Source organism: Xyrauchen texanus, chromosome 11 (assembly GCF_025860055.1).
Source record: "Xyrauchen texanus isolate HMW12.3.18 chromosome 11, RBS_HiC_50CHRs, whole genome shotgun sequence".
NCBI classification, from domain to species: domain Eukaryota; kingdom Metazoa; phylum Chordata; class Actinopteri; order Cypriniformes; family Catostomidae; genus Xyrauchen; species Xyrauchen texanus.
Window position 1 is genome coordinate 21,908,852 of NC_068286.1, and position 24,571 is coordinate 21,933,422.

The 24,571-nt window shown below is 35.9% G+C and overlaps 2 protein-coding genes and 2 non-coding genes across 6 annotated transcripts; 3 read left to right on the plus strand and 1 right to left on the minus strand.

Moving 5' to 3' along the window:
• Positions 1-2,287: 2,287 nt before the first annotated feature.
• LOC127651411 (translationally-controlled tumor protein homolog) lies at positions 2,288-9,367 on the plus strand. Its single transcript, XM_052137216.1, has 6 exons — positions 2,288-2,454; positions 3,147-3,220; positions 6,369-6,556; positions 7,041-7,146; positions 7,597-7,713; positions 8,923-9,367. The coding sequence occupies exons 1-6, from the start codon at positions 2,331-2,333 to the stop codon at positions 8,923-8,925; spliced, it is 612 nt and encodes a 203-aa protein (XP_051993176.1). The 5' UTR covers positions 2,288-2,330; the 3' UTR covers positions 8,926-9,367.
• On the plus strand, positions 3,284-3,354 carry LOC127652241 (small nucleolar RNA SNORD58). The gene has a single exon (XR_007971691.1). It is a non-coding gene; the product is annotated as a small nucleolar RNA SNORD58 (small nucleolar RNA).
• LOC127652242 (small nucleolar RNA SNORA31) lies at positions 8,617-8,746 on the plus strand. Its single transcript, XR_007971692.1, has one exon. It is a non-coding gene; the product is annotated as a small nucleolar RNA SNORA31 (small nucleolar RNA).
• gtf2f2a (general transcription factor IIF, polypeptide 2a) lies at positions 9,183-23,921 on the minus strand. 3 transcript variants are annotated; one of them, XM_052137213.1, is made up of 9 exons: positions 23,729-23,921; positions 23,124-23,197; positions 23,006-23,024; positions 22,767-22,911; positions 15,773-15,820; positions 15,277-15,358; positions 13,733-13,832; positions 13,485-13,628; positions 9,183-13,035 (listed from the first exon to the last, which is right to left on the minus strand). In XM_052137213.1, exons 1-9 carry the CDS (start codon positions 23,792-23,794, stop codon positions 12,916-12,918), a joined length of 798 nt encoding a protein of 265 aa, XP_051993173.1. In that variant the 5' UTR covers positions 23,795-23,921; the 3' UTR covers positions 9,183-12,915. The 3 variants fall into 3 exon arrangements, 2 of the variants coding, with proteins under 2 accessions (XP_051993173.1, XP_051993174.1); XM_052137214.1 differs by lacking the exon at positions 15,773-15,820; XR_007971577.1 differs by lacking the exons at positions 9,183-13,035; positions 13,485-13,628; positions 22,767-22,911; ... (1 more) ...; positions 23,124-23,197; positions 23,729-23,921 and having other exon boundaries at positions 13,814-13,832; positions 15,773-22,072.
• Between the last annotated feature and the right edge of the window lie 650 nt (positions 23,922-24,571).

Sequence of the window (24,571 nt, forward strand, 5' to 3'; positions counted from 1 at the left end):
GTTAGCAATCTGAGTGTTTCTCCACATCCAAGAGGATTTTGTGAGCGATCGGTCCATGGAACACCGATACCACGATCATTCCACCGTGGCCAGAGGAACCACTGAGATATTCCTGGATCTCAGGGCGCTATCTGGGTCTTCCCACTCCTCTTCGGCGAGAATCAGTCAACTCCCTTCACTTCGTTGTTCACGAAGCACATTTATGGTCTAACTCAATACGTGATCTCTACGATGGAGAAATCAAAACACAGCCTCTCGATATGCCTGTTACCGCGTATGAGAGAAATTGCTATCTCTCGCTGCTTAAACAATACACACACTAATCAATTAAAAGCGTCCTTTGCAGTAGCTTAAAGATTAGCGTTCGCTCTCATCTAAACTTTTACTCACAGCTCCTCTCTACCGTCCGCCATCTCTCTCCTCTCCTCTCTCCTCCAATCCAGTGTTGCCAACTATTTTCAATGGAAAGTAGCTAAAGCCTGCTCGAAAAGTAGCTAAATGTCGCCAGATGACGTCATGCGTCATTAGCATATTAATGACGTCATCGCGTCGTATTTGCATTCTGCCTAATTTGTCGGTACTGTAGCCTACTTCAGTTTATAATAACGGTTATCTCCCCTAAACCGTGCTCATACTGTTTTTATATAAGTATATAGCCGAATGTCCAGTAAAACGGTTCTCAATTACATATTTTCTGTTAGACAACGGAACGGAACGGAACTTAGCTAACGTTACATGTTTATGAGTTTGAAGAAGGTTTATTGTTGTGTTTGGATAAGTAAAATGTATAGAGTCTGTAAATATACGATCTGAAGTCGGAGAGTTCAGAAACCGAACCGGAATGAACTAAAAATCTGATTAGTAGTGAATATAAGCGCATGCCAAGAAAAAACGGTCAAATTAAATGTTTTGAATTAAAACAAAGGAGAAGGCAGCTGCTATGTGATCACTGATTGGTTCCTGCTAACACAGCGTGCACATGCGCAGCTCATTCATGTCTATGTCCGCTGGCTGGCGTGCAGTCAACGGAATGTGCTGCTCCTCTCAGCCGCTCACTGAACAGAGCAGACACAGCAGGGAAGTAAGACCTCACGCTTGCAGTACTGCCGATATCTGGAATTTGGAAAGTTGCTAAGGTTTGTCCAAAAAGTCGCTAGATTTGTCGCTAGTCGCTTTTTTGAAAAAATGTCACTAAAGGGGTCTGAAAAGTCGCTAAAAATAGCGACAAAGTCGCTAAGTTGGCAACAATGCTCCAATCACAGACATTCTAAGAGTTACATACACTTAAACCTTAAGTTCACATCAGAGTTTTCGTTTCTCTTTTTTTTCTTCTTCCTTGCAACATCAAATAACATGTAGATTCATTTTACACATAATAAACATAAAATAAAATCTATAAAATAAATAAACAAATGAACAATCCATTAAGATACCTTAATGTTTTAATCCAGGTTACATTATAACATTTGAACAGATCTACACTAATATTTTAGCAGGGCTACACATATGCAAACATATATTAATTCATCCCCTATGATTAAGGTGTTTTATTTTGAATTTAATTGCTATATGTCTTGTCCAAAGCATAATACAAATCCTATGACATAATTTTCAATTCCCCTGTTACACTGTAATATGTATAACATAGTAATGTGCTATGTTTGGTTCTATATGCTAATAAATAAAAGTATGAAAGCACTCGTCTGTATGAAACAAATCAGAAGAAAGTGTTTCACAGCTGTTCAAAAGCTGATTGAATCATTTTTATGGATACATATTTTCCAACGAAATAGTCTAAACATTAAATGAAACAAATGACAATGCAAAGTAATCTATTCAGTAATCAAAATTATTTTTGAATGTGGCTGTATTCTGATTACCAATTATTTAAATTGTAACTGTATTGGAATACAATCCCGTAAACAGTGCCGAATATTGACTGTCTACATAACTTACATCTGCTTGTCGTTTTCCGCATTTCAGTAAATAATTAATTTAGCAGAGTTTGCCTTTATGCATCTGTGGGGGCACTATTTATGAAGGTGCAATACTACAAAAACTTTGAATGCCGAATAATAAATCATTTTTTTTTTAATAGACCAATGCAATCACGAGGTGGTCTATCAACAGAAAGTAGATATACAAGAGATATAAGAATAAAAAAGTCGAAATATTTTTCTGCTGTTTCAACACTATGACAATTTGTATATTTCTAATTTCTTCAGTAATTCGGCTATACTGTTCCTGCAGTTGAGGAATCTGGATAAGCCTTTGGGATGTTTCAATATTTGACCGTTAGAGGGCGCCCGTATTTGCCTGCAATATATAAGATGCTCAGTCCCCCATTGGCCTTTTCAGCTGAGCCGCCATCAGGTCACAGCCAGCACTCTCCGTCTCCTGAAATCCTCCAAACACAATCCGACAAAATGATCATCTACAAGGACATCATCACAGGTAAGAATGGCCTCCGACACAATGCAGTACACGTAAATGTTATGTTCTTATCGATATTTTTATGTCGGATGTTCTCGAGTTAATTTTTTAAAGCCCGGTCTTTCCCGGATCATTGCGGCCTAACTTTGTTGAATTCCGTTAGCTTAGTGGCTAATCACGCTGTAAAGTTGTAGAGACATATGTTGTATTACTGCTCCTTAAGTATGCTATTTTTATTATTTATTTTTTTTTTCAATACGGGGGGGATTAGTACCTTTTAATGGCAGGTTTGTTAAATTTGAATAAACCTCAAGTTAAATGGGTCTTAGCATTTCGGTTAAAACGCCGGTCGGCCCTTGGCCGGTTTGGTACAACGGTAAAAGTTGTGCTGTTTGACTGTCTTAACACACGGACTTCTCTAAATTACCACGTAGGTAAATAAATGCTTCTGTGAATAATTTTATAACGACAGAATCCGATCACGTTCACCCAAGTGTTTTTTTTGTCATACATAGCTGATTTCACAAACGGTTGTGAGATGATGAAATGAGCGCTAAACAGGGCGTGTTATTGGTCTTGGCCAGTTTAGTTTACTCATCACTCAGCCATCTTTGCTGTGGGCCTTTTAAATGCTGGCTGCTGGAATGCCACGAACAAGCTGAACGTTGGTTTTCTCAAGCTTATTTAAACTAATCTTTCTTTGTTGTTCACAGGGGACGAGATGTTCTCGGACATCTACAAAGTCAAAGAGTCAGAAAACGGAATGATGCTTGAAGTGGAGGGAAAGGTATCACTTATATTTTAGCCAAACAATAAAAAAAAGTTTTGAGATAATAGACCCCTCATGGACGTACGATGATGACAAACTTAGGACACCTTTGGAGGTTATGACCAATGAAACAAACCAGTATTCTGAGTATGTGTATCTGAGCTGTAGCAAAACGGGGCTTTCTTTTGTGAGACCCACGCTTCGTTTCTCTAACCTGTGAGTTTCTGTAATGCAAATTTGTCAAAGCATTTATTTTTCTATCTAGGTGTGGAAGGTTTTGCAATTGTTTTATTATAGAAAGAATATAATTAAAAAAAAAAAAAACTTTTTATAGATTTTGTAAAATTATGTTGTTACCAGTTTTTTTTGAGAATGAGTACAGATACTTTTTAAAAACTCTGAATTCCACATCAACAGTTTATTTCAGTAGTTTTTTATTTTGTGTATAAATAAATGAATTAAGGAATAGTTCTCCCAAAATGAAAATTATCTTACCCTAATGCAATCCCATATGTTTATGGCTGGCTGTCTGTCTTTAGCAGAACACAAATTAAGATTTTTAGAAGGGCTCCGTCGGGTCCTTATGTAAGGAGACTGGTGCCAGCACTTTAACAGTCCAAATGTAATATTTAGGCATCAAAAGTAATCTTCAAATATACAAACGCATCCATTTGCATCAGAAGACATTCAGTGATCGACTGGAGTTGTGTGGATTACTTTTATGCTGAATAAATGTAACTTTTGGACCATGTGCTGGCCCCAGTGTACTTTCATTATAAGGACCTGACAGCTCTTCTAAAATTCTTCTGTAATGCTGAAGAAAGAGTCATACAAACCTGGGAGGGCATCAGGGTAAGTGAATGAGTTTTTGTTTTAACTATTCCTTTAAGAACTTGAATCAAATGAGAAGTTTTCAACAAAATGTGTTCATCAAATGAAGTACTTGTTAAGCAGAAACTCCTAGCATAAACCAAAAATAAGGCAAACCAGTTAGTTATTTTTGTCAAAAGGTCTGTGTAACGGAGTATCACGTGTGAGACATTACATAAATTAAATGGTAATTGTATCGTATTAATGCTTTCAATCAATTTAAATGTAATCAAATTAATTACATGACATGCTGAGTAATGAAATTAATTGCAAACCTTATTATTTGCTTCTAAAGCTCCACAAATTAAGATCCTTCAAATATATAATACGATTGACAAATGCTTAACACTTTTATGGCTTAAATGTTTGGTGTTCAGTGATACTACAATATGACTAAAATGTCAAGTTTCATTGACTAAAACTACATTAAAAAGCTCAGTCTTTGTCAAATAAAACTAATAGGATAAGGTTGACTAAATTTATAAAAACTGAGTACATTTGAGACCGGATTAAGACTAAATTAAAAAATACCTGACAAAAGTAACATTTGTATTCAGTTCTTGTATTGCACAAAGATGATGTCCTAAACGACTTGTCAAAACTATAGTTTACTAATTTGAGATCTGTGGAGTTGTTAAATGAGTTTTAATGACTTAAGTGTATGTAAACTTCTGACTTCAACTGTATGCATACATTTGCATATGTGTATATGTAGGGCCTATAACATATAATATAAACTTGGGGTGGTTTCAAGTAGTCTGTTTAATACAGTGATGCAATACCAGCTGCAAATAACCTCTGTGCTTTTGGTATTCACAATGCAAGTACTTTAAAAGGGTACCCAGTTAAAAAATTGTTTTATTGATGTGGTCTCAGACCCTTTGTTCATACCACAATTCCTTCATAACTCAGACCCCATGGCAGTTACTGTGTCTTTTGGCTAAAAATAAATTGCCATGCATATAATTGTGATTTTATGATGATAATTTGTCAATTAAGGTGTATGTGTGTTGAATGCACTTTTACCATAAGTTATGTATATAACTTGGAAACACAATGTGTTCATCAAATGAAGTACTTTTTAAGCAGAAACTCCTAGCATAAACCAAAAATAAGGCAAACCTTGAATGTATGATTTCCTTTTTAAGGCTTTAACAACTTAAAATATTACACAGGGATAGAATGACATGAAAAATATTTTCAATGTTAAAATATTTAAAACATGTGCCTCTTTTTGGTCAATTTGGCATTTACAGTTTATAGTAGCCAATTTTATGTTCTATTCTATTAATATTATGCAATGGTAATATATTTCTGTCCTTAATGCTTTACCGTAACATTAAGTGTCTCTAATTAAACCCTTATTCCCTTAAGGAAAAGTAAGAGTGATTCTGTGACTTTTTGAAAATTATTTCTCAACAGACACAAAGCAAGCAGGCATCTCCTCCTGCGTGTCATTAACACTGCATATATTAATGAATCCAAATAATTTGCCATTATGCAAACATTAAATTTACATTAAAACGGAGCGCTTTGCTTTCACTATCAAAATAGCTTGTATTTTCGTGGGAGTTTGGTGTAAACCTCAGCAAACTGCACACACATCACAAAGCTTCAAACCAGTTCACAATTGCGGTTGGCTAAATCTCAATAAGGCCACTATGTAATGCAGCTGTCATAACATATGTAATAGGTAAAACTGAATGGTACCTCTTCGCCTTCACAGCAGCAATCAAACCACAAAAGGACCCAAAAATTAGCCGTACTTGGACTACCTCCCGAGAAGGTCTGAGATGGGTTTGTTTGTGGGACCTTTTAGGGGGTCTCAGATAATTTCGGTTCACATACACTATATCGCTCAGACTCTTTGGATTGCTCAAATGAACTAGGCGTGAAAATGCCCCGAAATTGAGTTTGAAATTGCATGATTGTGGCAGATGAATAAAGCGACGATTAGACGTTACACAAAGTGGCTTAAGAACTCCATTGTTTGATATATTCTCATATAATTGAACAAGCCTACAGTTTACAACGGTCTGTTTTGCATAGTTCTTCAATATGTCCAGTTCTCGCAGTATGCAAGCTTGCATTCTGTCTGTGCTTTTGTTTAAATTGTCGCTCTGTATTCCTAGATTTGATACATCTCAAGTGTTTTACCGCAAGCCTAGTGCTTGCATATTACTAATTTTAATAAAGGTTTATAGTTTTTGAAATGTATCAGACGTGTGCTGAGATGTTTACCCTCATAGTGACTGGCATCAGCTGATGTCCGACATTGTGTCTGTCTTTGGTGTAGATGATCAGCAGGTCAGAGGGAGACATAGATGATGCACTGATTGGTGGCAACGCATCAGCAGAAGTTCAGGATGAGGGCTGTGAGTCTTCCATGGTCAGTGGCGTGGATATCGTTCTCAACCACAAACTTGCGGAGACATCCTACGACAAGAAGTCTTACACAGCCTACATCAAGGACTACATGAAGGCGTAAGTGTTTGACATGCCATGACACAAGATCTCCATGCACTATACTACGGTGTTTGCAAGCAGACTTAAAGGTCAAAACCTGAAGTGTTTAAGGAATAAGAAATCAATAGCAATCGCCCATTAACTCACCTGTATCATAACCTGTTGTGTCTTGCAACACAGACAGTTTACTGTAAATGTCATCCACTTTAATTTAACCCCAGCCATTTGGCTCAAGTTGTTCTGCTCAGTGCAATACCTGTGGTATTATGTTTGGATTATTGCATCATTGACAGCTCAGAGTCTTGCATTGTGGCCACCTGGGTTTCAAAATGTAAAGATGCAAAATTAAAGGTCCTTGCGCTTTCTCACTGCCCTGTATGTGGCTTGTAAGATTGAACTGGGGACAACAAGATGTTCAGAATTCTTTGATTAACTGCATGTAGCAATGGGCATGGCTCTGAATTGTAACTTATTTATCTTTTTCCCAATTTGCCTATGACAGAGTGAAAGCCAAACTACAGGAAACTGCACCTGACAGGGTAGACCCCTTCATGGCTAATGCACCAGCTGAGGTCAAGAAAATTCTAGCCAACATCAAGAACTTTCAGGTATACTACAATAACTGGTGGACTTTTCAATCAGCTGTTAGTAGTGAAATGGTTCTATTGAAGGCACCATGTCGGGCTCAGGTATATATACTTTGCTTTTCTGCATGCTATTCCGCCTTGCACATATAGATGCTGAGGACATGCCCGAACAAGGATTAACCGCTTGTCTAGGAAATTGGGCTGCATGTGGCACAGTCTTGCCATTCTGTGCTGATGGTGAAATTTGCATCACCTATGAGACATTCTGGCATGTGGAAGACCAAAGTAGACTTTGGATTTGAGCACCCCTGAACCCACCACTTTACAGAAGAAAAACTAAATGCTGATTGTGGCCTTTTGACATGAAAATAGAATCTCAGATATTCTGAAAACATTGAGCGGATCATCATGGGTGGCAGAAAAGACACTAAAGTCCAATAACTGATCTTATGTATTGGTTCGTACTTGCAGTTTTTCACTGGCGAGTCCATGAACCCAGATGGCATGATTGGTCTCCTTGACTTCCGTGAGGATGGTGTCACGCCATACATGCTGTTTTTCAAGGATGGTCTGGAGATCGAGAAATGTGTAAGTTTATGATCTTTATATAAAAAAAAAATCCGATTTAAAGTGTTCATGAAAAGACTAAGGGTGGGTTGCACCAATATGGATTCAATTAAGCAGAGTTTACAGTTCTTTGAGCTAAGTTTTATTTTAAATGCAGTTTAACAAATCAAGAGATTACAATTTTAAATTGTGGTTTGAATCCTCCTGTTTTTTTTTTTTTTTGGTCCACCATGATGGATACTGAAAAGATGTCAAGTACACCAGGCTGATCAAGCGGTTTAAGAAACCGTTTCAGCACTGTGTACATTGTCACAAGCCTTAAAAATATGGCAGCATAATTTAAGAAAAATGGGACCAGTAAGTGGCACAGATCTCTGGTCGACCTCGCAAATTTGAAGTTAATCCCTAACTCAGATTTTAGTCAGACTTTAATGGGGGCAACAGGAATAACGTTAAACTAGATTTATGGGGAAATTTAAATCCATATCAAAACAATTGTTTTAATGTAACCCTGCTGATTTTTAAATGAAGTTAATTTGGTGCAACAAAATGATCAGAAACCTTGATTTAAACTAAATTTAAGATTTAAACCTTGTTGGTGCTACCTTCCCTAAGATTATGCCGTTTAGTCTAATCAAAATCGGCACTAGTGTATATGGAATAATACTTACATTTAATTTAATTTAATTTGACCAATTGTCACACATTATACATACATTTCTGCATATACATGGTGAAATTATTTATTTTTCACATATCCCAGCTAAGCTGGGGTCAGAGTGCAGGGTCAGCCATGATACGGCGCCCCTGGAGCAGATAGGTTCAAGAGCCTTGCTCAAGGGCCCAACAGTGGTGTTGGGGCTTGAACCCACGACCTTCTGATCAGTAACCCAGAGCCTTAACCGCTGAGCCACCACTGCCCTGGTGCATCCACTGATAGGCCTGTTGCCTAATGGTGGCCTCTTGGTTTGCACGCGGATGCGACATCAATCCTCCTCGTGTCTTCTGGCCATCAGAATGTTGGCAGGAATTGACTGAATTGAGGAGAATAGAAACATTTAATTAACTGAAAGCATGAATATCGTTGCTGTTGTATGATCTGGTTAATTATCTATAAAAAAAAAAACATTTCTGCTTAATCTTTTAACTTGCCAGCATGTAATAGCTATGGAGTTTGGAGGTTGAAGTTTTGATTTTTATAAATCACCATGAATATTTCTATCTCCACAGTAAACTTCACAAGCAGCAAAGTAACCTTTCAACTTTGGCCTCCGCTCACTGGATTGGGCCTGTGGATTAAACCAATCATTCCCCCCTCATTCTTGCCATCAGGAACAGAGGCTCTTTTAACTTCACGAGGCCTCAGTTTTCATTTCTTCATTGGCGCATGTCCATCATGCCAAGACATGGTGGTCCCCCTCATGAAAATAAAAACAATGACTTTTTGGCAAGCCAGGCCACAATATGAAAAGATTGTGTTAAAAACTGAGTTTTTTTTGGAGGGTTTCTTTTATTTCATCATGGAAGTGAAGTTGATCACTGGCTTCTCATGGGCCATGCATGTCAGCTTCTGGTATCGGCAGATGTACAGTTGAATTCTCCCCTCTTTCCATTTGAATTATAGGATTTCTTGCACCATTTGTGAAAAATAAAATCAAGCTGCTGGCTAATTTAAGTGTTGTCTATTCTGCCTAAACTTGTCCTTTGAGTTCTCAAACCATGAAAATGTACTAAAAAGTATAAAGCAAAGTATGTGAATACTTATGTACATTTTATTTTTTTGCCTAGATTTAAAACAAACTTTCACGTTATTATAGGGTATTGTTTGTAGAATTTTGGAATAAGGCTGTAACATAAAATGTGGAAAAAGTGAAGTGCTGTGAATACTTTCCTGATGCACTGTATTCCTAATACTTGTCCTGGAGTACCCTAGCAGTGCACAGGACCAGGATTGAAAAGGGACTTCCACCTTTTAACCGCAACTGCTTGGGGTAGTCCTCTTCAGGGTCCCCACGGTCATGGAAGACCTAGAAATATCAGACATGTTTTCTAGGCTTTGAGAAGTCATCTTAAATGATTGTCTCTCCACCCCCATGAAAATGTTTACTCACATTTACATTTTCCAAACCCAGATGACTTAACTCCGTTGAACACAATGGGCAGAAAATAAGCCTGCTACCTTTCACTTTGTTGAATGGATGAAAATGAATGTTGACTAAAGCTATCATTATGCCATCTTTTGTTTTACGGAGGAAAGAAAATTCAAGAATTAAGATTTTTGCGGGAACTATATAAAGTCTGGAAATTTCTACAGTGATTATTAAAAATGTAATTGCTAGATATTGCTCTATGTAGAGTAGAACTTGAAAGTTAAAAAATTGGCCTGATGTCTCAACACTTGTCTCTCATAATATAATTTTTATCTACTGATTTTCCAACATTATGGCAGTTCATTGGTGTTTTTTTTTTTTTGTGAGCATTCATTTATGCACAGTAGTTGGTTGCTTCAATGGTTTAGCTTTGGATCCCTGGTTTCAAATCCTGGACACTCTGGACTTTTTTTTGTCATTCAGGGTCCTCAAGATCGTTGTCCACATGCATGGACAGGTGGCCTCACATGTCTTTAGGATACTTGGAATGAAGAGAAATTCATAGTTTATGACTGCAAGATGCTCAGGTGGTTGCAAAGCAAGCCCAAATAACAATAACTGGTGATTCATAAATGTTGCCTAAAGGGACAGTTCACCCAAAAATGAAAATTCTCTTTTCTCACCCTTTTGTCATCCTAGATGTGTATGACCTTTTTTCTTTTGCTGAACAAATATTTTTAGATTATTTCAGCTCTGTAGGATCTCACAATGCTAGTGAATGGATAATACAATTTTAAAGTTCCAGAAAGGCAGCCTAAAATTAATACATATGGTTCCAGTGGTAAAATATGTTCAGGAGCAATATGATAGATTTGGGTGGGAAACAATCAATATTTAAAGGGATAGTTCACCCAAAAATGTAACATTTCTGATTTACTCACCCTCATGCAGTATGCCATCACAGTTATATTACTTTTTTCTTCTGCAGAACACAAATTAAGATTTTGAGAAAATATCTCATTTCTGTAGGCCAACAAGCGAATGTGGCCTGAACTCTGAAGTTTCAAATATCACAAGGCAGCATAAAGGTAATCCATACTCCAGTGTTTTAATCAATGTCTTCTGAAGTGATCCAAATGGGTTTGGATGAAAACGCCAAAATATAACTACTTTTTCACTGTACATCTTGCCATTGCCGTCTCTCGATTCAAGCTCGATTACGCTATAGGAAGTGTACTCGAGCTTGAAATCATGATCTCCAGACTGCTGTCAAGATATATAGTTAAAAAGGGGTTACATTTTAGTCTATTCTCACCCCAAACCGATTGGGTCATTTCAAAAGACATTTAACCACAAAAGTCATATAGATTACTTTTATGATGCCTTTATGTGATTTTTGGAGCTTCAAATATTTGGCCACCATTCACATTCTACAGAGCTGAAATATTATTCTAAAAAACTTTGCGGCCTGCAGAAGAAAGTCATACACATCTGGGATGGCATGAGGGTGAGTAAATGAATTAAAATTGTTGAGTGAACTTCCTGTAAATTCTCATCCCTGTCCGGTAGGTGGCAATATGCACGAAGAATACAAATCGCCAAAAACACAAGAAGAATGTGAAAGTGGAGATTTATAGTAAAAAAGACATCAATATTGTATAATAGTTATTTTGAGGAAGCATCATAATTTATTAATTTAAATTAAAAAAGCATCTTGCTGTATCAAAATTATTTGCATTAGTTGACAAATTTTGCACAATAACCATTGCCCCTGTATCTACACAATATTACATTAAACACCCAGGGGCCTTTTACCCCAAGTGCGGGGTAAAAGACTCCACCACCTTTTTTTATAAACTGAATTTTAATTTAAACAACTTTATTTCTTTTCAGACAAATGAAAAATCCATCAATATTAAATAAAAATATTTATTTTTCGCTCTTGATAATTTTTTTGACCAGCTACATTTCTTTAAGTGGTAACTTCAGCCCCATTGTACCCTACACATTTACTTTTATTGTGAGGACCAACAGAAACATTCTTCTTAAAGTTCTGCAGCAGCAGAAAGAATGTCATAACATCATGCCATCCCAGATGTCAAAGTAAACGATGAGAGAATTTTCATTTTGGGTAAACTATTTCTTTATTTTAATCAATAGTTCAACTTTGGTCCTGTAACCAACCAATCTTGACAATAATAAGCAGTAAAAACTGCTTTGAAGCTGTAACTTTGTACCCTTTCGTTATAGCATTAATACTCAAGGTAAGCACATTGTCACCAAGTCTGCTTTTGTTAAAAGTAGACACAATTCATAATATTATTAGCAGCACCTGGCTGTTAATCTAATGCTTTTGACAGTATTATGTGTACTTAAATTCTCTTATAGTTTTATAATGTTTGTATTATTTATTAGGTATTGTCTTTCAAGGCTCTATACATAGACCAGTCTTTCCTTTGTCGAGGATAAATGAACGGCATTAAAAACATCTAATATATTTCAAAATGATCACATTAATTGGTAAGTGTTTAGAAATGTCTAAACCTTTGTGACAAAATGTGAAATACTTAATTTTTATTTGAATGTTTAACCCCAGTAGTGCCACCTGCAATGTAGAACAATGTTTATCTTGTAGTGAGTTTTGTCTTCAGCTTTTGGATTTCTGAAAGAAATATAAATACTTCTTTGGTACCAAAACGTTTATTTCAACAGAATTTAATAAAATACCATACAAAATAAAAGCCTGTCAAACAGTTATCAAAAAAAAAAAAAAACTGTTTGCCATTATCAATGATCATATACAACATCAACTGTTTTATACACAAGTCTGAACTGGTGAAGGTTAGAAGTTCTTTAAACCTCAGTCATGATGACTGAAGAGTCTATTGTGGTTTCTCATGAATCCCAAAATATAAGGGTTAACATAATATAACGTAGCTTTGGAAAACTCTTAAAAATGTTTCCAATACACTTCTAAAAACAGTAATTCTTGAAGAAATCCAGAAACCACAATTGTGTACTTATTTGGTAGGGTAATGGTTTGTTTTTGAACTCTGTGACTTTCAAAACCTGTTTTGAAAGTCACTGATTTCAATGGTATAAAACTATATATCAACATGACAAAAAAAAATGATCAGTCACTCTTTTCTTCATTTTGGTAGTGTCTGTACTCCGGTTTGAGCTCCCAGGTGTTTTTGTGAGTGCCTTTGATATTGTAGATCCCAATGTCATGAAGAATCTCTTTTAAGTAAATCTACAGAAAATGAAAAAAAAAAAAAAAAAAGGACTATTATGTGAGTAAAAGTATTTAAAGTAGGTAAATATCAACTACCATTGTATTGACAATTTACAGTCAAGTATATTCATTAAAAATGTTTTTGTTTTGCACAAGAAAAAAGCTACACAAGTTTGTAATGACATCAGGGGTTATAAGACAGAAAGAACATGAAAGGTGATGTCACTGCAAAATGCATTGGTACATAGAATAGTTGTTCTTATTCGTCTGAAATTGCATCATTATAACAAATCTAGAGGCAAAGAAAACGGTTTAGTGAATATCTTTAAACAGCACTCTTGGCTTGAGATCAAAACTAAACAGCTGCATTTGAAAATGGTTGTTGATGGCAGTAAAAAAACTAGACAGAGTAGAACAAGGATACAGTCGTTTTAATGTTTAACCTGTGCCCCACATGTATTACTCACCACAGGCTGTTTTGTGATGTCCACTAGATCCTTGATGTTATAAAACTGATGCTTCTCAAATGCAGAGAACAACATGTCCAAGACCTGCTGTTTATCCGCTCTTGCCCTCTTCCCTTCTTCTTTCTTTTTCTTCTCATAGTCCAGCTGAGACAGAAGGGGAACACAAAGAGTGTACTGTATATCATCTTTCAATGACACACTAGATACACAGTCATACCTCTGTACGATAATGCAAATTCTTAACCTACATTATAGGCGTGATTAGCCACAGGTTTGTAGTTGGTGGTAACAGCCTTGTCGAGCTGTTGAGAGAACCTGAGGGGTTTGGATAGCTCCTCAATCTGCAGTCTGCAACAGAAAACTATTTTCGTTCTGAGCTCTACCAACATACTTAACATTGTGTTATATGTAGTGACCTCTTTAATCTTATTAGATTTTCACTATGACAATACAAGAACCTATAGTCACCTGACCACTAATGACAATGCAGATATCTAAAAGATTGTGTGTACCCCCCATTAGGGGCTTATAGACCTTTTCAAACTTAATTTGGCCATATGCCTTACCAAGTGTACCCAATGTGTTAAACATATGATTTGGGGGATTTTTTCCTTAAAGGGATAATTCACCCACAAATGTAAATTCTTTCATTATTTACTCACCCTCATGCCATACCAGATGTGTTTGACTTTCTTCTGCAGAACACAAATTATGTTTTTAGAAGAATATTTCAGCTCTGTAGGCCTTCACAATGCAAGTGAATGGGTGCCAAAATTGTGCACATAAAGGCATCATAAAAGTAAGCCATACTACTACAGTGGATAAATTCATGTCTCGGAAGTGATATGGTAGGTGTGGGTGAGAAACAGATCAATATTCAAGTCCTTTTTGTTTGAAATTCTTCTCCCTGCCCAGTAGGGGGCGATACACATGACGAAAGTGAATCACCAAAAACACGAGAAGAAATCAAGTGTGAAACGTTTCTCACACACACCTATCACATTTCTCCTGAAGACACTGTTTTAACCACTTGAGTCTTATGGATTACTTTTATGCTGACTAATGTGATTTTTGGAGCTTCAAAATTTTGGCACCCATTCACTTGCATTGTATGGACCAAAAGAGCTGAGAATTCTTCTAAAAATCGTAATTTTTGTTAAGCAGATGAAAAACGTTAAAGTTCTGGGATGGCATAAGGGTGAGTAAATGATTACAATGTTTATTTTTGGGTGAACTATTCCTTTAAAAGTTAAAACATTATTAAAATAAAACATTGTTTTTTGTTTAATTGTAAAAATACAAAAAGGTTTTCTTTTCGTGTTAAGTCTTCAGTAATTATAACAAAAAAAAAAACGAAAGTTCACCCAAACAATCCTTGTATGTTGGCTTTGCATGATTAAAATAGTTTAAAAATCATTTTTTTAAAAGGTTTAAAAGTCATATAGGTCTTATGGACAGAACAAACATCTAATTAATATCGGTCTATGGGATTTTTGAGTCTGAAATTTTCAATGGAAGTCTAAAGAATTTTTTTCCAAAAACCATTAGTCCAATCATTTAGAAATGAAAATACAGCCCAAGTGAAACTCTAGGATGGGTTAGATTTTGAAATTTGAATCTCGGGTTGAGGATTCTGAAAACCCCCAAAACTAAGTTTACTGGTTTTATCAAGCCAACATAAATAGCTTTATTTAACAACAACAGAAGTCTACGATATGTTCTCATTTAGACAGCTAGTTAAATGTGTGTGTGAAATTGTGCAAGCATGCACTAACGGTGTACATATACATACCTCTTAAGCTTCATGTAGTTCTCACTAACAGCCGGTCTACATTCAGCTCTTTGCACCACCAGTCCTTCTAGTGCAATTTTGTCTTTGTGAAAGAAAAGAGACATAACACTCAATGACAGTCATAACTTCGGAAGTCGCTGCTGCAACCACATTGTGCAGGCTGTGTGAGTGATTGTTGGGTGTGAGGTAACAAGCAACCACAAATCTAACACACCAACTCTTTAAATTAAGCTATAGAAAGGATGTTTTTATGTGCCGTTTGGCTGAATGTTTGTACCACCAAAGGTTCGATATTTGCATCAATGTTAGTAACAAAACCATAACCACACAGTGGATATTCTTGCATGTTCTTTTTTATCTTTAGCAGCTTCATGTCTTATCAATTAGACTATTAACTATCAGACTATTTAATCATTATGATCATTCTGCATACGGTTTGGCTTGCCTGTTCCTTCCTGGACCTGAACTTAAGTAAGGGGCGACGATGAGTACTCACCTGGGCCTGTACCTGTAACTGAACCGCTGGCCTCAGCGTCTGACTGCCCTAGGAGAGGGATAGCAACATAAGAACAAGGGGGACTACACGCCAAATAATTACGGCACGCCAAGCTTTACGGCAGCTTCTTAAACAGCAATCAGCAAAAGCACACGCACAAACACCTAGCGAGCCACACCCAACCCCCGAAATCAATTAGTTAATGAGTTAGCTCTACTGAAACCACTGATTAAATAATTAAGAAATTATGCTTTGCCTTTCCCTTCTCTTGAGCTCTTTAAAGACTTTTCAGGACAGTGAACTGATAGAAATGAAAACTTCCTGTGGTCCATGGCATGAAAATCTCACTAGAATACAGGTATTAGTGATAAACTTATATGTTGGACAGGGTAATTTGGGACTATCGGCATCAGCCTGCTTGGCCAATTATCAGGTGTCATTCTGCCCAGTGTCAGTTCTAATCATTTAAGGTGCACTCAGTAACTTTTTAGTTTGAGTCATCTTTAACTTACACCGACACCTTGTGTCTTGGATGCAGCATCATTCAAAACCAATAGTTTTTGGTTTCAGATGCCATTGTACAAATGTACTATTCATAGTCAGCCATGATTACTTTAATGCATGAGTGAAAGACACGGTTACACCTGGTATTAAGATTTTTTTGGTCACAATTTGTCATTTTTTTTTATATGATCACATGTGGTTTGCTCTAAAGGTGTAAATGGGATCTAAAACATTTTGTGAGATCCACATTATAGAGACCACGAGAAGGTTAACCCAATGGGACTCTACCCACCCTAGCAACCGGGCCAATTGGTTGCTTAGGAAGCCTGACTGGAGTCACTCAGCATGCCCTGGATTTGAACTTCCAACTCCAAGTGTGGTAGTCAGCGTATTTAATTGCCGAGCATGCCAGGCCCCCCAACACGGACACTTATGAAAAGCTTGAACATCTGCAACTCAGGTTAATACAGGTAAACCATTAAAATAACACAATTTTGCTTGAAATGTTGCTTTTGTGCTTAGATTAAATTTCAGCTGCATCTGGGTCAAAGTCTTTTCTAAATTTGTTACACTTTAATGTCATGCAGCAACACAATGACATAGTGATTGATGCATGTCGTAATGAAACAGAGTCCCTTCCCTGCAAATCTGTGTAAAGGTGCGGAAAATTTACAAGAAACAGTGTCTTTTTGCCTGACCACATGTGATCGGATCACCAAAGATGCATCTTAATCCCAGATGTATATGTGATCAAAGAGTCAAATAGGGCGGTTGATGAGATTAAGCAAGTAGTATTCAGCAGGCCATGTGATTTTAGCATTGCAGCCCCCATGAGGGGAGCCTCTCCATGTAGAATAAAACAGCTTTTTTTTTTTTTTTATAAGGTCACTGATCTGAATGGAGTCTTCATTTTATGTTTGTGGTCATGAAGTTTTTTCCTTGAGTAAAACATTTTAAATGGAGGAAAAAAAAATACTGAGTGCACCTTTACTTTTTGGGGAATATATTTTGGCATTACATCAGTCATCGACCAACCTGTTCTCTAGATATAGTTACCAGTACTGGCCATTGAAAAAAAATCATATCTATCAACCAACAGATAAACCAATGATTCCTTAAAAATAATAATTAGCATAGTTGGCTGTTAATCTGCAAACATCTTGGCAGTTAACCAAAGTCATAGGTTTAAACTATAGTTGAGGTGATCACCATTGTACCCTTGAGCAAGGTAATAATAGTAACCCTTTGTTTCTCCAGAAGGATTTTTCCAGTTGTAAGAATTCTGTTAAGCCAGCATCACACTAGCGGACTTCAAACAAATATTTTGGCCGAGGGTGTTACAGATGCTGACTGTTTGGCTGAGATCGGAGGTATGTAACACTTGCCTATACAAAAAGGTTGTGATTGTGTATTTACTCCCAAAATGTTTGCCGTATGATGCATTTTGTCAGAAACAATTGTTATTTAGCAATTTTGATGTGCTTTAACAAATACTGGAACCGTTAACTTAGCAGGAATTCCAGACTATCTTCACCTACTGGCCGGCGATCATGTAAATTAAGCTTACACCTAAAAACATCAGCTAGTGTGATGCCGGCTTTAGTCAATTTGGACAGAATATGTCCATGACAAATAACAAGCATCTAAGCTGCTGGCCAAAAAGCTAGTCAATTAAGCTAATAATTACATATACATATATATATATATATATATATATATAAGCAACTGGTATAAGAAATCCTCTGATCCTATCATGTCACCACAGAGAAAAATAATAATTTGCATTCAAAGTAAATGGAGTTGTTCATGCATAGGCTCCACCCAAGCTGAGAACAAAAACAACTCCATGTTAATAAAAGGAACAATTAAGACTGAGTAGATTTGGCTCCAGAAACCAGGAAGGCCCACTCTAATGCATCTATCTAAACACCAGACACACACATTGATTGAGAGGCAGAGGTCAGGAAACAGCAAATGCTTACAAAGACAAGATCAAAGCTAATACACCCCAATATCTAATTAATCTCACAGTACAGACTGAAAGAACTGTAAAGAAAACAATGAAAGACAAAGCAATTTGACAGAGCATGAGGTAATTGAATTACTGGATGTGCATGACACCCAGAAGATTGCACAGAATGACTTACTATATGAGCTTTTTGAAAGCAAAAGCAAAAAACTGTGACACGTTATAATTACTTTCATTAAAAAGTAATTTTACAATGTCCATAGTTACTATCATTGACATATGAATATTAAATTAAAGCACATGAATCAAAGTTTTATATTTCTAAGCATTCTTTGTATTAACTGCAAAGAATTACCTAAGGATTAATAAAACCTTTATCAATTACTTTTTAATGAGTAGTAGTAGTAGTATGTTTTGTTTAATGCCATGTCAGCAATCAAAGCTATTTTCATGGCAAGAATTCAATTACAAAAATACAGATATCATATAAATACAATAAAAACAAAACAAATATAGATAGCAAGTCATATTATACAATATTTTTTTTAAGATTAGCATATGACAAGAAATCCAAAACCTTTTCAGGCACAATCTCATTAAGTCTTTTAACGAGGTAACTTCATAAGAGCATTCTACTTGCGTTAAGACCAGGACAATCTAGTAAAATATGTTTGACAGATAAGGGAATATTACAGAACACACATAGGGTTGGGTCTTCACCTTTAAGCAAAAAGGCATGGGTCAGATTTGTGTGACCTATACGGCATCTGGTGTAGACCACTTGGTCAAATCTAGTTTTAAAATTGATAAAAAGTCTGTTTAAAATTTCCGGATGAATTACATACAACTTATTGTTCTTGCACAAATTCCACTCTTCTTGCCACTTAATTAAAATGTATCGGTTAATAATCGGTCTGATATCTGAGGGAGGGATTTGACATTCGTTAACTTCCTGATTAAGAGCTTCCTTAGCAGCTGCATCAGCTTGTTCATTTCCTGAAAGACCAACATGTCCTGGAACCCAGCAAAAAATAATGCTGAAGAACTGATTTAGTAGATAATCCACTTTGGTTAAGATGCAGTCCACTAGAGGATGATCAATTTTTAAAGTGTCCATTGATTGAAGGCAGGATTTAGAGTAAGTGAAAATTATAAAAACTTTTTGCAGAGAATTTTCAATGTGCTCCAGAGCTAAAAGTAAAGCACGTGCCTCAGCAGAGAAAATTGAGCACTGTTTTGGAATACGAATTCCATAGCATTGATTTCCAGTCACCATTGCTGCCGTTACACTGTTTTCCATCTTTGAGCCATCTGTGAATATAGGTACATGGTAGGGGAATTGGTTTCTTATATCCAAATATTGCTGTCTATATACATTTGGATGGGTCACCCCTTTCTTCTGATGAGTCAAGTCCAAATTGATATTAGGCTTCTTTAATTTCCAGGGAGATATAGAATTGAATTGTATTTGGTTTAAAATGCTCAAATTTATATTCAAGTTCTCCAAATGAGGTTTAATACGAATACCAAAGGATCTGATACTTTTAGGTTTGCTCTCATACAAAGGAGTAAATTGTGGGTTGAAGATTGAAGAATAAGCGGGGTTGGTTTTATTTGCCTTTATTTTGATAGCATATCGGAGTGAGAGCTTCAATCGTCTGTTTTGAAGTGAAGGTTCATTGGCTTCGATGTACAAGCTTTGCATCAGCGAAGTTCTAAATGCTCCCAAGGCGAGTCGTAAGCCCTGATGATGTACTGAGTCCAACATCTGCTTATATGTTTCTCTGGCAGAGTCATAAATTATGCTTCCATAGTGCAGCCGGGAACGAATTAGTGTTCTATAGAGTCTCAAAAGAACCATGTAATCTGCTCCCCATTTTGTTTTTGCCAGTACTTTCATTATATTCATAGCTTTAAGACACCTGTTTTTTAGTGCTTTCAAATGGGGAATGAAAGTCATTTTGTTGTCAAAAAGAAGTCCTAAGAACTTAATTTCTTTAACGACACTAATCAGTTCTCTATTAATGAAGAGCTCTGGGTCAAGATGAAGGGATCGTTGGATACAGAAGTGGGTACAGACTGTTTTTGATTTAGAGAATTTGAATCCATTTTCAACTGACCACTGATATATTTTGTGAATACATAACTGCAGTTGTCTTTCAATTGTACTCATGTTCTTCCCTCTATAGCAGATGCAGAGATCGTCCACATACAGGCTGCAGAATATATTAGATCCAATGATGCTCTCAATGCTGTTTATTTTAATACTGAAGAGAGTGACAGAAAGAATGCTTCCCTGAGGAACTCCAATTTCTTGTTTGTGAATATCCGACAAAGTGTTTCCTACTTGGACTTTAAAATATCTTCTAGCCAAAAAATTGGAAACAAAAATGGGTAATCGTCCTCTAAAACCCATGTGGTAAAGATCTTTCAAAATCCCATATCTCCATGTTGTATCATATGCTTTTTCCAAGTCAAAAAAGACGGCAATAACATGTTCTGTTCTAATGAAACCATCTCTAATATAAGTTTCCAGTCGGATTAACTGATCCAAGGTGCACTTTCCACGTCTAAAGCCACATTGATAGTCACTTATTTGTTTCTTCGACTCCAGAGTCCAACTTTTTAATGAAAGTTATTAGAATATATTACAGAAAATAATTGCATTTCAATCTCATTTACTCATTATGCTTAAATTAATTTTTTGTGCTTGAGATAATCTACTTTTAACAAAATAACATTGGTTTCATGTTCAATTGTTTTCAAACATTATCAGGGTCAATTACGAGAAGCTCTTTTTTTTTTTGTTGCCCCGATCTATTATTAAAAAATACATTACAAATGCAATTCACACAACACAATTATTTCCATGATGAACATGTTCACTGAGTTAAAAGTAATTTAGATATTTGTTCTGGGGATTGAAGTAAAAAAATTTAATGTGGAGTAACCATCTGGAGAAAGTTGAAGGGGAAAAAAAAAAAAGAGACCACTACGAAATTATCAGTTTCTCTGATATCTGCCCGATTCCAGCCTGGTGTGATCTGGGGGTGCTTCAGCAAGGCTGGAATCGGGCAGATTCGTTTTTGTGAAGGAAGCATGAATCGAGCAACATACAAGGTTATCCTGGAAGAAAACTTGCTTCCTTCTGCTCTGATATTATTCCCCAACTCTGAGGTTTATTTTTTATTCCATGCCACACAGCAAGGTCAATCAATGTGTGAATGGAGGACCACCAGATCAAGAACCTGTCATGACCAGCCCGATCTCCAGACCTGAACCCCATTGAACAAAAATTCAAAGCTGAGCTGCTTGAATTTTTGTGCCAAGAGTGGCATAAAGTCACCAAACAGCAATGTGAAAGACTGGTAGAGAGCATGCCAAGACGCATGAAAGCTGTGATTGAAAATCAGGGATATTCCACCAAATATTGATTTCTGAACTCTTCCCAAGTCAAAACATTAGTATTGTGCTGTTTAAAAATGAATATGAACTTGTTTTCTTTGCATTATTCGAGGTCTGAAAACACTACATCTTTTTTGTTATTTTGACCATTGTCATTTTCTGCAAATAAATGCTCTATTTTTCCAATTTGGAATTTGGGAGAAATGTTATCAGTACTTTATAGAATGTTCATTTTACTCAAACACATTCCTATAAATAGTAAATCCAGAGAAACTGATAATTTTGCAGTGCTCTCTTAACTTTTTCAGAGCTGTTCTTATATATTACTTATATAATCATGTGATTTTTTTTTGTCCCTTTTTTTTATTTTTTATAAATTTGCAAAGATTTCAAACAAACTTCTTTCACGTTGTCATTATGGGGTATTGTTTGTAGAATTTTGAGGAAAATAATGAATTTAATCAATTTTGGAATAAGGCTGTAACAACAAAATGTGGAAAAAATTAAGTGCTCTGAATACTTTCCAGATGGACTGTATATAGCCATGAGAAAATTAAGCACCAAAATAATTTTATTTTAAAATATGATTAATATTTGAAAAATGTTTGTCCACCAGATCAAAGCCATGTGGTGTAACCAACATCTAGGTAGCCATTTTGGTTAAAAACAAACAGCACATTTTTTTTGTCATATTGTATTTAAAATATAAAATAATGTATTTATTACCTTGACAATTATTAAAAAAAAAATTGTTTTTTGTACATGTTTAAAATGCAAGGATTTAATGCCATTTACTTGATGGTCAATCCACATGAGATTTTTTAAAGTCATTAAATCAATTACTTGCAGAAAATGCTATAAAGGTTTTTCAAAACTTTGTGAAACAAACACTAAATGATTACATCTACAAACTTAAACTAGATTTTTAAAAGATTTCTCATTTTTATCCCCTCGGTCAACCTTATTTGTCAGTGACCCATCAGCTAATAACTTTCCAATTCACCAAGTTTAAATACATTATTCTCACAAATTAGTTTCAGTCTGAGTTTTCTAAAACTGGTATGAACACTAGACATTCCAATAATTTTTTACATTCTGTGAGATCTTGATTCTCACCTGAAGAATTTTCTGTAAAAACAGCAAGGGTCTGTCCACCAACAGTCTGCAGAGTGAATGGATGTTCTCTAGGTGCTCGTACCATAGAGGATTTCTCCCCTATGCCGTCTATGGTGGTTAGCTCCTCGTTGAGTGTGAAGGACACCTGTTAGTACATAAAGTATTGAACAAATCAGAAATACACTGAATAAACTTCAAACCCAAAATAGAAGACTGATGTTTCAAGACATTGTTATTACCTCTGCTTTGCCTTGATTCCTGTACAAGCAAGAACAACAAAGTGTTGATTCAAAAAAATTTCTATGATGTGGATGTAGAACTCTGAATCATGTAGAAGCATAATGTTTTGCTACATACTTGCAAATTCGGAGCTTTCCGATTTCTCCTCTCCCTGTTGCTTTGGCCCATTGTTGTGACAAATACTTTGGGACCTGCGAGTCAAATTAAGCTCAGTTCAGTAGCAGACAGAGAGTAATTTAACTCTAGGGTTCCCAAATATCTGACCAATGAATTTACATTACTTACCTGACTTTTGAGATTTTAGTATAAGGATTAAAAAATATATAATACTTTTTTATAGAGATTGCACTCACAAGGTGTAATTTCAATAATACTTCAAATAAAACATATATTAAATAAACTTTAAAAATGTGCATGACAAATGAATATTGACTCCGTAAGTTTTTATTCAAAGTATTTACATTACTTTTCCAGGCATGAAGATAACGCATTTAAAAATCCCTGATATTACATGGCTGTAGGAACTCTTTAACTCAGTTTCAATTAGTTACTCACAATGCAAAGCCATATAAACAAATAATCTGGGTTTGCACGGCATTTATAGATGGTGAAGCCATACAACGAACTATATACAACAACACGAAACCTATGCTATTAATGAGAGACTTTTTTAAAGCATTAGCTCTAGCTTGCCGTGCTCTTCATCGAGTTAAAGCACTTACTTTGACCAGCCAAACACCCGTGTTTTGTTTTGTCCCAGTTAAATCCACCTCTCCTTTATCTGCCATTCTTGTTTTTATTATTATTATATTTAAAAGCGGATTATTTCATGTGGATTTTAATGGATCTCCTCTGTCACGCCACAAAAACTAGTTGCTAAACTAGTTGCTAATGTACCACCAAAACACAGCCGGATATACGGTGGCCCGTTAGTACCAAAATTGCGTTGATGAATACGGTTATTTAGGCTGCTACGCAGCTACACGACCCCTAATTTTGAGAAACAATTAACAAATAAATAAGACATTTCTACGTATTAGATTAATTAGGACTAGGTAGCATTAAACGAACAATGCCTTTATGTATCTCACTTTTCTGAGAATACATATTTATATTTTGTGAGAAAATACAATACTATCCAAATGTGGTTAAAGTTTTTCTCCTAAATAAATTAATTGTAATTTTGAAACATATGTATAAAATCATGACCACTCACATGAGATGAGGACTCTAGTCATTTCATTGACCTTTTTAAATCGGTTTTATTCTACATGGGGCAGGGGCGCCCTGATAGTGGCTGCCATGTTAGCATCACATGACCAAATGAATTATACTCGTTTAATCTCAGTATCCGTCTTGTTATTGGACACTTTCACGCTTGGTTTAAAGTAATCACGGCTGATTGTGAATAGTGCAGTTCTACAGTGGCATTTGTAACAAAAACTATTGAGTTTGAATGATGCTGCATCCACACCACTAAGCGTCACTGTAAATCCAAGATGACAAACAAAAAGCTACTGAGTGCACCTTTAAAGTGAATATGATTTAGATGTATTTATTAAAAT

Excerpts from the sequence above, each read along its gene's own strand:
- LOC127651411 (XM_052137216.1), top strand. The coding sequence starts at position 2,331 with ATGCTCAGTCCCCCATTGGCCTTTTCAGCTGAGCCGCCATCAGGTCAC. Across the intron at positions 6,557-7,040 it reads ATCAAGGACTACATGAAGGC|AGTGAAAGCCAAACTACAGG; the intron begins GTAAGTGTTTGA and ends TGCCTATGACAG. Across the intron at positions 7,147-7,596 it reads CCAACATCAAGAACTTTCAG|TTTTTCACTGGCGAGTCCAT; the intron begins GTATACTACAAT and ends TCGTACTTGCAG.
- gtf2f2a (XM_052137213.1), bottom strand. The coding sequence starts at position 23,794 with ATGGCAGATAAAGGAGAGGTGGATTTAACTGGGACAAAACAAAACACG. Across the intron at positions 23,198-23,728 it reads CGGGTGTTTGGCTGGTCAAA|GTCCCAAAGTATTTGTCACA; the intron begins GTAAGTGCTTTA and ends TTTGACTCGCAG. Across the intron at positions 15,359-15,772 it reads AGTTACAGGTACAGGCCCAG|ACAAAATTGCACTAGAAGGA; the intron begins GTGAGTACTCAT and ends TCTTTCACAAAG.